Below are 12345 nucleotides of genomic sequence, written 5' to 3' on the forward strand. Positions count from 1 at the left end.
CTTCAGATGCACTGTTGAAGTTTCTAAATCCCACCCTGGGCCATCTACCACATCTACCGCTGCTGCCTCCACTTCAGCAGCACAACCCACCAGTGATGCAGCATCAGCAGCACAACCCAGCCATGATGCAGCAGCATCAAGCGGTCTTTCTGTTGCCTCCACCTCTGCAGCACAACCCAGCAGTGATGCAGCAGCATCAAGCGGTCTTCCTGCTGCACCAATAGACCCTGCTGACTGGCCTTCTGCTTTAACTGAAAAGGTACGAACAGAGTTAGTTCACAGAGGTCCATTTGTAATTGATAGTGACTTCACATTCCCGAAACAGAAAGACAGACGAAGGTGTCAGCATGATTATTTTAACAGACTCTTAATCATGTGAGTATGTGAGTAAACTCATGCAGTCGCCTCCATGCAGCTAGATGTGGCTGTCGACTTGCTGAAGAAAACCAAAGATTCCCTCACCAGCTACAGAAACACTGGATTTTCTGATGCACAGACAACGGCAAAGGAGATGTGTGAAGAAATGAATGTGGAGGCTGAACTCAAACAAAAGCGATTGAGAACCACCAAAAGGCACTTGGTTATGAGTCTCCAGATGAGCCCATACAAGATGCACTTAAAAATGGAAACCACATTTTTAATGTGGTAGTGGATACAGCCATCTCTTCACTTGATGAGAGATTTCAGAACCTTGGAGAGGTGAATGACAAGTTTGGAGTACTCCTCAATTTCCACAACTTACAAAAAGAAGAGCTGCTACAGCAGTGCCAAACACTGAGTACTACTCTGACCCATGACAGCCAGCCGGACATTAATGGCACAGAACTTGCAATGGAAATGTAGAATTTCCCACCATTGCCATCAAAGAACATGACAAACATGGAACTCTTGACCTTCCTGCATGAGAGAAGCTGGCAGAAATTTACCCCAACATGTGGGTTGCTCTGAGAATCTTTGCCACTCTTCCTGTTACAGTGGCTGCTGCTGAAAGAAGCTTCTCTAAGCTCAAACTCATTAAAACCTACCTGAGATCTACTATGATGCAAGAACGTCTCAGTGGACTTTCCATCATAAGCATAAATCATGTGGTCTCAAATCAGTTGTCATATGATGATGTTGTAGATGACTTTGCTGCAAGAAAGACTAGGAGAGTAAGGCTGTAGCAGGTGATGTGAGGTTGATGAGGGGTGGTGTACAGTAATTTGTAAGTCATTCTAGTTAATGCAGTATTAAAAAGCACAACGAGAGAACTCTGTAGGATCCCCTTTTTGTAATATAGTTGTTAAAGTCATACTGGTTTATTTAATATCTTGTTTTGTGCAGTGCCTTATTTATATTGTATTTTTAATTTATTTTATCCAACTTGTTGATACGTTTTATTGTGTTTATGTATGTAAAATTTATTGTATTTCATATATTCATTTTTTATTTTTTGTATTCATTTATTTATTCATATATTTTTTTATCTTGTTAATTATTCTGATTGTGATTTTGCTTTCTTTAAGTAAAAAAAAAAGGTCAAAGACAAAGCTATTCGGTTTCTTGTGAGTACATACACTACACTGCCGATGTAGGGGGGCGCCACCTAAAATCTTGCCTAGGGCGCCAGTGAAAAATGACAATCTGGACAAATGAAAAAATCCACACTTTTTCTTCTTTGAGTCAGTTCCTGAAGAGGGTCTTATATCTGCCAGACTCCCAGAAACTCAGTGTGTTCAAGAGTGAGCTGACAGTCAGAGTTCCTTCAGTCTCAGCGTGATCCAACCATATTTGTGTGATCAGCATCACAGAGGATTCAGCTGCTTTAAATGGGACAGTGTGAGTAAATAACAGGGACTAGAAAGAGAGAGCAGAGTTCTCCTCAGTAACACCAGGATACCTGACCCCTCTGAGTCTCGCTTCCCGCCTCCATCATTTAGTGACGGCCTTCTCTACCATGTCTGTGCCGAGCGCTTTGGTCAGGGCCAAACCTTGTGTAACCATGGCAACTACAACATGACAGCATCCAGAGAGAAACTTGTGAGCCCACGACTACATTAGATGTTTGCTCTGCTGATCCAGCCAGCCCCTACCTGGCTTTAGTCATATGGGATAAAACGGTGGGGCCAGAGGTGGAAGTAACAAAGTACAAATACTCTGTTACTGTACTTAAGTAGGATTTTCAGGTATCTGTACTTTCTACTCCTTACATGTTCAAACAGGCTGGTTACTTTAGGTTTAACACATTTGAGGGGAGTTATTATTTCATCAGTGCGAGTCTTCAAACATCAAAGTGATTTGAGCCTAAACAGAAACACATGAAAGGAAATCCTGTTCATTTATTAATCACATAAAAAGAGACCAAAGAGTCAAACTGTGAGTCACAGTCAGGGCTTAAAGTGGGCCATGTTTTTATTTGATATGTTTTTGGGACGACACCTGAACGACTGCAGGTGTCTGTAAGTTGTGTTAGCGCTACTTTAGCATCTAGCTAGCCCTGCTGAAGAGGAGCGAGCATAAAGGGAGGAACGTTTTTGAAGTGTCAGCTAATTTCAAATGCAGCGTTTCTATCAGCTCAACAAACATCAGCAAACACACAAACTGTTTGTGTGCAGTTTGTCTCACAGTGTGTTGCAGCTAAAGGTCCAGCTGCTGTATTTCACAGGGAGAGAAAAGAAAGAAAAGAAAAGCTGCTGTAGGAGAGGAACCCAAGCTTTGGCATCGCTCTGAAAACTGTCGCTGATCCTTTTACTCGCTGGCTTTCAAATAAAAGCTGAAATGAAATTTGTGGCGTTTGCAGGATCTAATCAATCACACAGGATCAGGGGATAAGACAGCAGAGCAGCTGATTTTACACCTGAAGATAAAACTGTAATATTAGAAACATATGAAGATATTACACACACAATACAGACTGCAGCTCAGACAGCTGCTGGAGACAGATGTGTGTGTGTGTGTGTGTGTGTGTGTGTGTGTGTGTGTGTGTGTGTGTGTGTGTGTGTGTGTGAGAGAGAGTACTTTAACTCCTTTATTTCACACAGACAGCTTCAGCATTTGTTCTGCTTTCTCTGCTTTTATTTGAATGTAACAAAAAAAACACGAATTTAGAATTTACGCAAACGTGTTTACAGGCTGACTTTAATGTGTTTCTACACATGCTTGTCCTCTGGTCATGTGGTTTGTAGGAAGGCTCCTCTTCCTCAGAGGATCCACCTGTGCTTCCTCTCCTCTCTCCTCCACCTGTTACAGTGAGGGAACGTCCTCCATGATGGAGGAGCTGCTGGAAAGTGCTGAGAGTTTCCTCCAGAGTGAGACCTCTGTCACAGTTCAGAGGATCTACGGCAGCAGAGACCTTCATGGACACTAAAAGTCTCAAACACACAACAACAACATCACACTGACTCCACTCTGACATCACTGATCAATAATCAAAGAACACACAGATCAAACTGATTGATCAGCCATCAGAGGAGTCGGATCAATGGAGCTGCTTCTGTTCCTGATGTCCCCTGTTTGATCCTGGACCTGAACTCTCCCTGCAGAGGAGACACAAGACAGTCAGAGAGACACACACACACACACATGTCTGGTTTGCTATCCTCGTGGGGACATCCCATTGACATAATGCTTTCCCTAGCCCCTTACCCTAACCCTAACCATCAAAAATGAATGCACACACAGAGAAACAAATAACAAAAGAAAGAAAGAAACAAACCTTTAACTTTGAGCAGCACTGTGTTCCATCTGATGATGTCTGCCTTCCTCAAAAATAAACATCTGTATCTCCCACTGTCTCTCTCTGTGGGGTGTTTCAGGGTCAGACTGAGGTCTCCAGTTTTCAGCAGGTCTTCATTCATCTTCGTTCGGTCTCTGTAAACCTGGTGCTGTTTGTCAGGCTGGTCAGAGCCGTTCTTATACACGTGGAGAATATTGCCTAAAAATTTATTTTCCCTCCACCTCACTTTAGCATCTTCAGGCAGGTTTTGTGTGGTTCTGAAGGGCAGCTGGACAGACTCCGCCCCCTCCTCCACCTCCACCTGACAGACTGAGAGGACAACAAACACAACATGAGCTGTACAACGTGTGATTGGTGTTGACAGAGCAGCATCATGTGACTCTTGTTCTGCACTAAATGAAGCGATGGAGTGGCGCCTCCTTCAGGCAGAGAAACAGCTCATGGAGAGAAATAATTATTAGAGCAAAAACAAGAGTGGAGCTGCAAATAAGGCCGAGAGGAACGCTGCAGAAAACTGTTCATGTGTGAATTCATCACTTCATAGATTTATTTGAGCACTAAAATCAGAGCTGCTTCTATTTCTAATATGACAGCTGTACATTAGAGCTGGAACACTTTAAATGTGAGCCATAAAACATGATACTCTACAAGTGCATTCAGCTCTGACACTGTCACATCATGAAGGAGACGTGGAAATCACTTTGTTACACAAATCAAAGTCAAATCAATTCTATTGATGGAATATTGTGTGATCAATAGACTGATCAGTTTCTAATCTGTCATCTATCAGCTGGAAATCCAGCAGTGTCAAACAGACTTGGCAGCAGATTAGGACCAAACACAAACACATTGAGACTTTTTCTTCATCAGCAGTTGCAGGTAAATTGCAGCAACAATGCGACTCAGACAGTTTCTCTATAACTGCAGGGCTTCCTGCGCTGCTGTTAGTCAGATACGGATCAACAGGTTGTGGATAGAAAGCAGATTCCTTCAGCAGAGGATCCATATCACACTTGAAGCATGTCGTCGGGAAAACAATCAGTGAAAATGGGACACTTTGAGCCAATTTGAGCCTCAAACTCTGAACATAACCTGCTGCAGACCAGCTGATGTGTTCAGTTACCATGGTGAGGAATTTCACAATAAAGGAGGCGACGCTCTGTCTTTTCCGGCCCGACGCTCTGGGACATTTTAGACAAGTTTCCTGGCAGAATACGATCCCGTCCGGAGGCCGACACCATCCTTATCCACATGGGCACAAACCGGATTCCAAACAGCGCTCCCACTTCCTCAAACTGGACTTTGTGTGTCTTTGTGAGGCTGTGAAACAAGCCCACCGGAGTGTTTGTATCTGCGGCCCCACTCCCACCTGTGGCCGTGGGGCGTTTGGGCGGCTGCTCGGCCTCCACACCTGGCTCTCCTCTGTGTGTGACTCCCACAGCCTGGGCTTTAGAGACAACTTCGATGTTTTCTGGGACAGGAGGCATCTTTCTGCAGCAGATGGGCTCCACTTCAACCAATCAGGAGCCAGATACTCTCTGCTAATATATAATATGGAGTCCAGCGTGCAGGAAACACTCCATCAAGTACCTGTCCACACCTGCCCACACCTGCTGACCGCTCCGTCACTGACTGACGTCCCCCAGGTCCTAGTCCCTATCATCTCAGTTCCACTCTAAACACTAATACATGTTCAGCTGGACTCGGAGCCTCTGGAGACATTTTGGATATTCCAGTCATAATAACTAACAGGACAGTTTGTGCAAGGTGGAGAAAATCTGCTGCATCATCCCATTGATGAAGCATTCAGCTCCACCCTACAGTTTCTCTGCTGCCTCCATCCACCTTGGTTCACTTTGCTCTTCTTAATGTTGGAGCTCTGAATAGTCAGGCTTTTATTCTGAAGGATTTTACAACTTCCCCTCAGCTTGATTTGATGTTTTGAACAGAAACATGATGAAATCTGGAGAGGACTGTCTAGTCTGTGAACTCTGACCCCACATATGATTGTTTCAGTCAGCCCAGAGAAAGTGGCTGGGTGGGTGGAGCTTTGGCTTCAAATGCTCCCCTATTAAGGTGGATGAAGGGTGTAGTTTGGAGGTGCTGCTTGTTAAAGTGTGAAACAGCTGCTATCTGTGCAGGTATCTCCGCCCTCCTAAGACTCCATCAGAGTTGGAGCTGAACTCTCAGATGTTTCCTGCTCCATGGTTCTTATGTGTGATCACATGATCTGAGCTGCTGATTTTAAGATCCATGTTGATGATCTTACTGACTCATTTGCCACAGAGTTCCTCAGTACAGTAAATTCATTGGTTTCAAACAGCGTGTTGTTGGCCTACATATAACTGTGGGCTTCAGTATGAACTCCAGGCTTTGAGCTGATGTGTTTCTATCTGATCATTGATGGATTCTGTTTGAGATCATTTTCCAAGTGATCAAGCAAAAGAAGCTGTGTCAGTACGCTGATGCTCTTTTCATGAGGAAACAGGAGAAACATGTTCATCAGTGTTTCCTACCACCACTGGTATTCCTCCTCCTCACACACACAAACACTCTGAATGATCTGAACCTCCTTTGTACATCCACTTTAGATTCAACTGCACCTTTTAAGATCAGGACTAAACGTGGTGCTCGCTCGCTGCCCTGGATTCACAAAGACATTCACAGTCTGAAAAGACAATGCCGGAGGGCAGAAAGGAGACGGAAGAAGGTGAATCTTCAGCTCCGTCATCAAGAAATGAAAGCATGAACGACTGCTTTCAATGAACAGGTGAACGAGGCGCGAGGGCGGCTATTTCTCTCCTTTAATTCATTCTAATAAGCACAGCCCAGAGCTCTTTGGAGCTCAGTGGAGCGTCTTTGAAATCCTGCAAGTTTTCATCAGATTACGGCATCGAGTGAGGAACGTCTTCACTTTCTAAACTTTCTGAAAGATCAAATGAATGAGAGGAAATCCAAAGCAGCAGCTCCTGATTCTTTTCTTGATGTCCCCGACCCCAGCCACAATATCTGATCTTCTTTTCTGCCAGTCTCTGTGGAGGAGCTTTGAAGGACTGTGGCACAACTGAAACGCTCATCAAGCTGTGTAGATATGATTCCTCCAAAGTTCCTGAGTGAAGTTTGGGATGTCCCTGCCCTCGGCTGCTTCCAATAATGAACACTTGTCTGTCCTCTGGCTGTGTCCCAGAATACTTAAAGACAGCCTGTGTGCAAGCACTCATCAAAGATCCAGCCTCCATCCTTCTGACTACAACAATTACAGAGCCAGCTCAAGTTTCCTTTTAGAGCAGAACTTTTGGAGAACACTGTCTGTCTGAAGCTTCTTGAAGCGTTACGTCCATGCTAGAACTCCACTTTGACTCTGACTGTGGATCCTGCTGAAGCTTCTCCAAATAGTGGAGAAATGAAGACCTCCACAAGATCAGCAGACCCAGCTCAACAATGTCTGCAGGTGCTAACAGGTCAATCTTTGAGACGCTGAATGTTCCCAGTTTCCTGCTGTGAAACTAGAAGTGATGACTATTATTGTAACAGCACTACAGCTGGAACTGCTGACAGGGCTGGAGATGAACTGGATTCTGATTTCAGTCACAGTTTTGGCTTTCAGTCGTCATCAAAACACTTTGTTTCATTCATGTTGCTCTGAAGCTTTCCTTTCTTCTCATTGATGTGTTATGAACCAATCACAGCCCTTTCCTTTACAGCGCTCTGCTTTCACCCCTCCCTAAAAGCCCAAATTCACTCTCAGTTGAGTTCAGCTGGAGCCAAGATGACACAGAGAGCCTTTGGTCCATGAGATCTATCTAGGAGACATCAGTAACATCAGGTTTGTGTGAGCCGTCCTGTAGAACGCTTACATACAGCTGCTTCTGTCTCTGATCTCTGAGTATCTCTCAGCTTCAGCTGGGACTCCACCCAGGTGTTGGTTGGTTGTTGGCACAGGTGTAGAGCTGCTGCAGTGACTCACAGCTGCTTTCATCCAGTTTCAATTCAATGGTGACTTTAAGCGTGTTTCATGTATGAAAGCCAATAAAGACAGAATGAGTGGTCAGAGGTGTCATAATGAGATTCATGGTCAGATTTACTAACAGTTCAAAAGCTGCTGTCTGAATTTACTAAAGAGCTGCAGGTCAGTCTGGGACTGAAACACGAGGAGCAAACTGGTGCCATGCTGCAGTCACAAACATGAGCTGATGGCTGATCTACCAGCAACGTCCTGCTTTATATACAAACATGCAGCCAATCATGACTCTGTCAGAGCAGCCAATCAGAGGAAAGCAGCAGATGAGGGAGTGTGAGGCAGAGAGTGATGGAACAACCAGAATAATCCACAGTAAGCTCAGGTTTCACTGATGAGTTTCTCTGTGGAAACAGTTCAGGTCAATGAGAGGAGGCTGAAGGAGGATCAATATGTTTGTGATATCAGGGAGAACTCTGCTGATAGAAGCTGCTGGGACTGTGTGAGGTCCTGAGGACTGAGACTCAGGTGGAGCTCAGGATTGATCAGAGGAGAGCTGCATGATTACAAAGTGAACTGTGAGGATCAGCTGACTGTACATGAACATGATTTAGCATCAGATCTGATCAGTTACACACTCTGATAACATCTCCCCCTCTCTGTGCAAATACATGAACACTGCTAGAAGCAACAATCACAACCACATCAGGATCAATCACATTTTGATTGCTTTTTGTGTTCCATTGAGAACAATCTGCAGTAAAGTGTGCGTCACAGACCTGATTTATTTCAACACTTTACTCCAAACTTTGAAAGTGAAACTCCTACAAACACATATGAAATAATCCAGCCACAGAAACTGTCCACAGCTTTCAGTCTCCACATTTACTGTGAACCGCTGCAGGAAACCCTGACAGCAGCTTTTTAGCTCCACAGCAGGTTTAGCTCTGGTGCAGAGTGTTAGTGACTCTGCCCGTGGACACAGTTATTTCTGCAGGTGACCTTGTTACAGGTGGATTTGGAGGAGATTCCCTTTCAGAGCACTCAAAGCTTTGTGGCAGGGAGTTTACTGCAGACTGCAGCATGTTTAATACCAAGCATGATGTGAGCCTGATGTGGCTGATAGCTGCTTCTAGCAGTCTTCATGTATGTGGAATGAGAGGGAGATGTTATCAGGACCAGTTGCTGATTGGACGTCTCAAAGCTGTGAGCGCAGTGCTGAAACTTTGGCTCTGTCCTGTAGCTCTTCACTCAGTCCTCACCCTGAGTGTTTAGAGCCCAGCCCCACATATTCCTGCTCCTCAGGAATTCTGGGATTTGGAGGAAACACAGCTAAACTGACCTGAAACTAACACGGAGGTCAAGGGGGAGGAGCCACAATACAAGCTGCATCCAGCCAATGGGTGCACTGTTGAGCCTGAGCCCATGGATGTGCAGAGGGTCCCATGTTTAGTCCCATTTGTAGAAATGTGTCCATAATGAAGACAAATGCAGTCACACAGCTCTGCAACAGCACAAATCACTTTGATGGAGTTTGTTTGTGCTGCTCTCAGATCTGTACAACACTGACATGTGTGTCAACATGCTGCAGACTCACAAAGATGTGCCGTGTTAGCTTCATGTGTCCATCTGACACTATATTATAGTGACTTGAAGAAATCCCTGCAGCATCACATGCAGAACAAACAGAGGCCACGTGTGGCACAGTTCCTGTAACGGGATGAATCCGTGGATGTGTCGGGATCTGACGCTGAATCATGTTGCTGTTCTTTTCCACATGGTACAGGTCAGCTGTTCCACACAGATTTCAGCTTTCTAGAAGAGTTAGTCTGGAATAAAGCAGCTCTCCTCTGGACCAATCCTGCCTCCAGCTGAGCCGTCACACACACACATTCACACACAGTCCCAGCAGTTTGTAGCACAGCAGTGATCCTTCTATCAGAAACATGCTGCTTCTCCTTCATCCTCCTCTCATTGATCTGAATCAGCTGTTTTCACAGAGAAACGCTGCACAAATCCTTCACTCCACTATTTCTGTCAGCAGATGACTCGCTCTATCATGGCTGCTGCTCCTTTTCACTCATTTGTGCTTTGAATCAAATCTGTTTCTCATCATCACCATGAACAGGCTGCTCATCAATCAGCACATTAGCTGTAGATCAGCTGCACACTGATGAAGATGCTCAGACAGACGGGCACACAGAGGACTTTATGATCTGTTCTTACATTCAGTCCAACATGGATCATTTCAGAGTCCAATCATCTCTGGAAACTTGTGCTTACATGGCACACGGTGCGCTGGGCTACTTCAACAAATAGCACTACACCTCTGGTTGTCAGCTTCATCTCTCCATCGCTCTCCCGTGGCTACAGTACAAGTGAGCTGACACATCCATCAGTGGAGACTGTGGGCCAGTAAGGAGCAGCAGCTGCCTGCAACATGGGCTTTACATTGAAAACAGCCACAAGTCTGGGCCTAACCACGCCTTTGGACTTCTTCTTCATTTCCATGAGAGTTACATTTCAGGAGTTCCCCTGGAAAAGAGCCATTTTGAAAGCTGTTTGCTGACTTCATCAATAATCTGCTTCAATCATCCAGATGAGAATCCTGAGAATGGAGCAGCCCTGATAGCAGCTCATAGGATCACAGTGTTTTCATTCAGCTGATTGATTTCACAGGTTAGGAGGTGAACAATCTAACTGTGCTCCTCCTTCCACCTTTGGACCACTCATTTAGTGACAGCCAGGATTTGACAATCAGCTGTGACACAGGAAAACATGAGGTGGGAAACTCTGGAGAAGATTTGCTTTTCTCTACAGGGGAGGCTCGCACATCTAATCTGCTCACAATCACTCAACTCACTTCAACAACATGCTGACTCAGTCATTTCTGCACGTTTCCTCATGTTACAGCCCTGACTTCAGTTCAGCTGAGGAGGAGATGAGGGAGGAGAGAGCAGTGGTGGAGGAGGCAGATAAGGAAGAAGAGGAGGAGAAGATCCAAAGAGGAGGCAGGGGAGAGGCTCAGGAACAGTTAGGATCAGAGACTTTGAGCCATCATGGACTCCCACTCCTTCCATCCAGCCCTGTGTGGATCAGCAGCTCCAAAATGTCTGCTCACTCATGTTCTTACTGTCTGTGCTCTTCTTTCATTTCACTCATTATATATGAACGGCTCCTAAATCACACTGGATATGGATTTTCTGTCCATCCACACTAATTCTCTTCATTCTCACCTGATTGTTTGGATGCTCTTTGATAGCACATTGAAAATCCTCACAGTGACTTCTATTGCCACACTGACTGGACAAATACAAAGTTGAAGGCTTCATGTGTTTGGCACCAATAATACTTTGGTAGGTCTGAATTGTGTTTTGAACCATCTCTCAGGACCAAAGTCTTTTTGCTTCATTCACAAAGAGCTGAAGGCTTTTTACCTCACAGTTTGTCCTCTGATATTATTGGATGATGGACTATGGAAAACACAAATGTGCACTTCTTAATGGCTCATATGTGCTGTGAAAGAGCTCTTTGTCATCTTGAAGCCTTTTCAATAGTTTTTCTTTGGCTGTTTGTAAAGTTTTCTGTGTGAACTCTCAGGAATCTGGAGCAGTCTAATAGAAGTCTACTGGGGTATAGAGGGAGGAGCTTCTGTCAGACTCTTTCTGATGAGGAACTGAAGCCGCTCTCACGGTCTCATCAAATCCATCAGACTCTGCTGAGAAAAACAGTCATGTGACCTCTCAGAACAAACAGCCTGTTAGTTTCCTGCTGCCTCCATCACTCACTTTCATTCACTCTCAATCACACTAACATGTTAAAGCAGCGCTATAGCTCACCTGGCTGAGCAGGTGGACTGAAGGCGGGGCTTACTACAGGTGCCTGTGTGTCCCTCACTCTCTCCCACTTTCCTGTCTACTCTCTGCACCTATATAATAAAGGCAAAAATGCCTCCAATAGAAATCTTTGCAAACACAAAGTCCCACAGCAGCCCGTGTTCTCCTGCTAAAATGAGAGTTTTTGTCAGTGGAGTCTGGTGGCTTTAACCACACAAACATTACAGCTGCGCTCAAATATCACAAAGAGCTGTGACAGCAGAGAAACACATGAAAATCCTCCAAATATCAATCTAGAAATAGAAATCTGTCCACTGTGGGACATGTGAGGCTGACATTAATATGTCTTAAAGTGGGAGATGAAGAAATGATTCCAGGGCCCAAATCATTGAGACAAACATCAATCCACACTTCACTTTGTTTCATGTCTCTAAAGTGGGAATATTTCAGTGTGATGAACAAACGGCCTCCAACAAATAAAGCTGATTTTCTTTTCCTGTCTTTTCTCCAGCGGCCTCAGCTTCTTCCTCTTTCCCTGTCTTCTTCTGCAGACGCTCCTCTGTAGCTTTAAGCTGTTTCTCTTTACAAGGAGAGCTACAAACCTTTGCATCCAGCCACAAACACCCCATGGGCTCCTCTGGATCATCACACTCATCATTTTCACAATAAAAGCCTCATATTTATGGCTGCTCCACCCTGACATGTGACAACATCCAAATGACTGGATCAAAGTGTTTGAATGATCTCAGCAGCTTTAAAACTATTGATATTTATACATTTACATTGATTTGGACTAAACTAACAAAACTATTGATTTGATCCAAACTCAAATCATG

General features: G+C 44.6%; 1 protein-coding gene across 1 annotated transcript in view; it reads right to left on the reverse strand.

Moving 5' to 3' along the window:
* Positions 1–3870: 3870 nt before the first annotated feature.
* Positions 3871–12345, reverse strand: part of LOC120434731 (butyrophilin-like protein 2) — a 102806-nt gene continuing 94331 nt past the window's right edge. Inside the window, exons 4-5 of the mRNA XM_039603042.1 lie at positions 3914–4024; positions 3871–3875 (exon numbers count right to left, since the gene is read on the reverse strand). Coding sequence (XP_039458976.1) covers positions 3871–3875; positions 3914–4024 — 116 coding nt within the window. The remainder of the gene's footprint in view (positions 3876–3913; positions 4025–12345) is intronic.

Source organism: Oreochromis aureus, linkage group 3, assembly GCF_013358895.1.
Source record: "Oreochromis aureus strain Israel breed Guangdong linkage group 3, ZZ_aureus, whole genome shotgun sequence".
Lineage (NCBI taxonomy): Eukaryota > Metazoa > Chordata > Actinopteri > Cichliformes > Cichlidae > Oreochromis > Oreochromis aureus.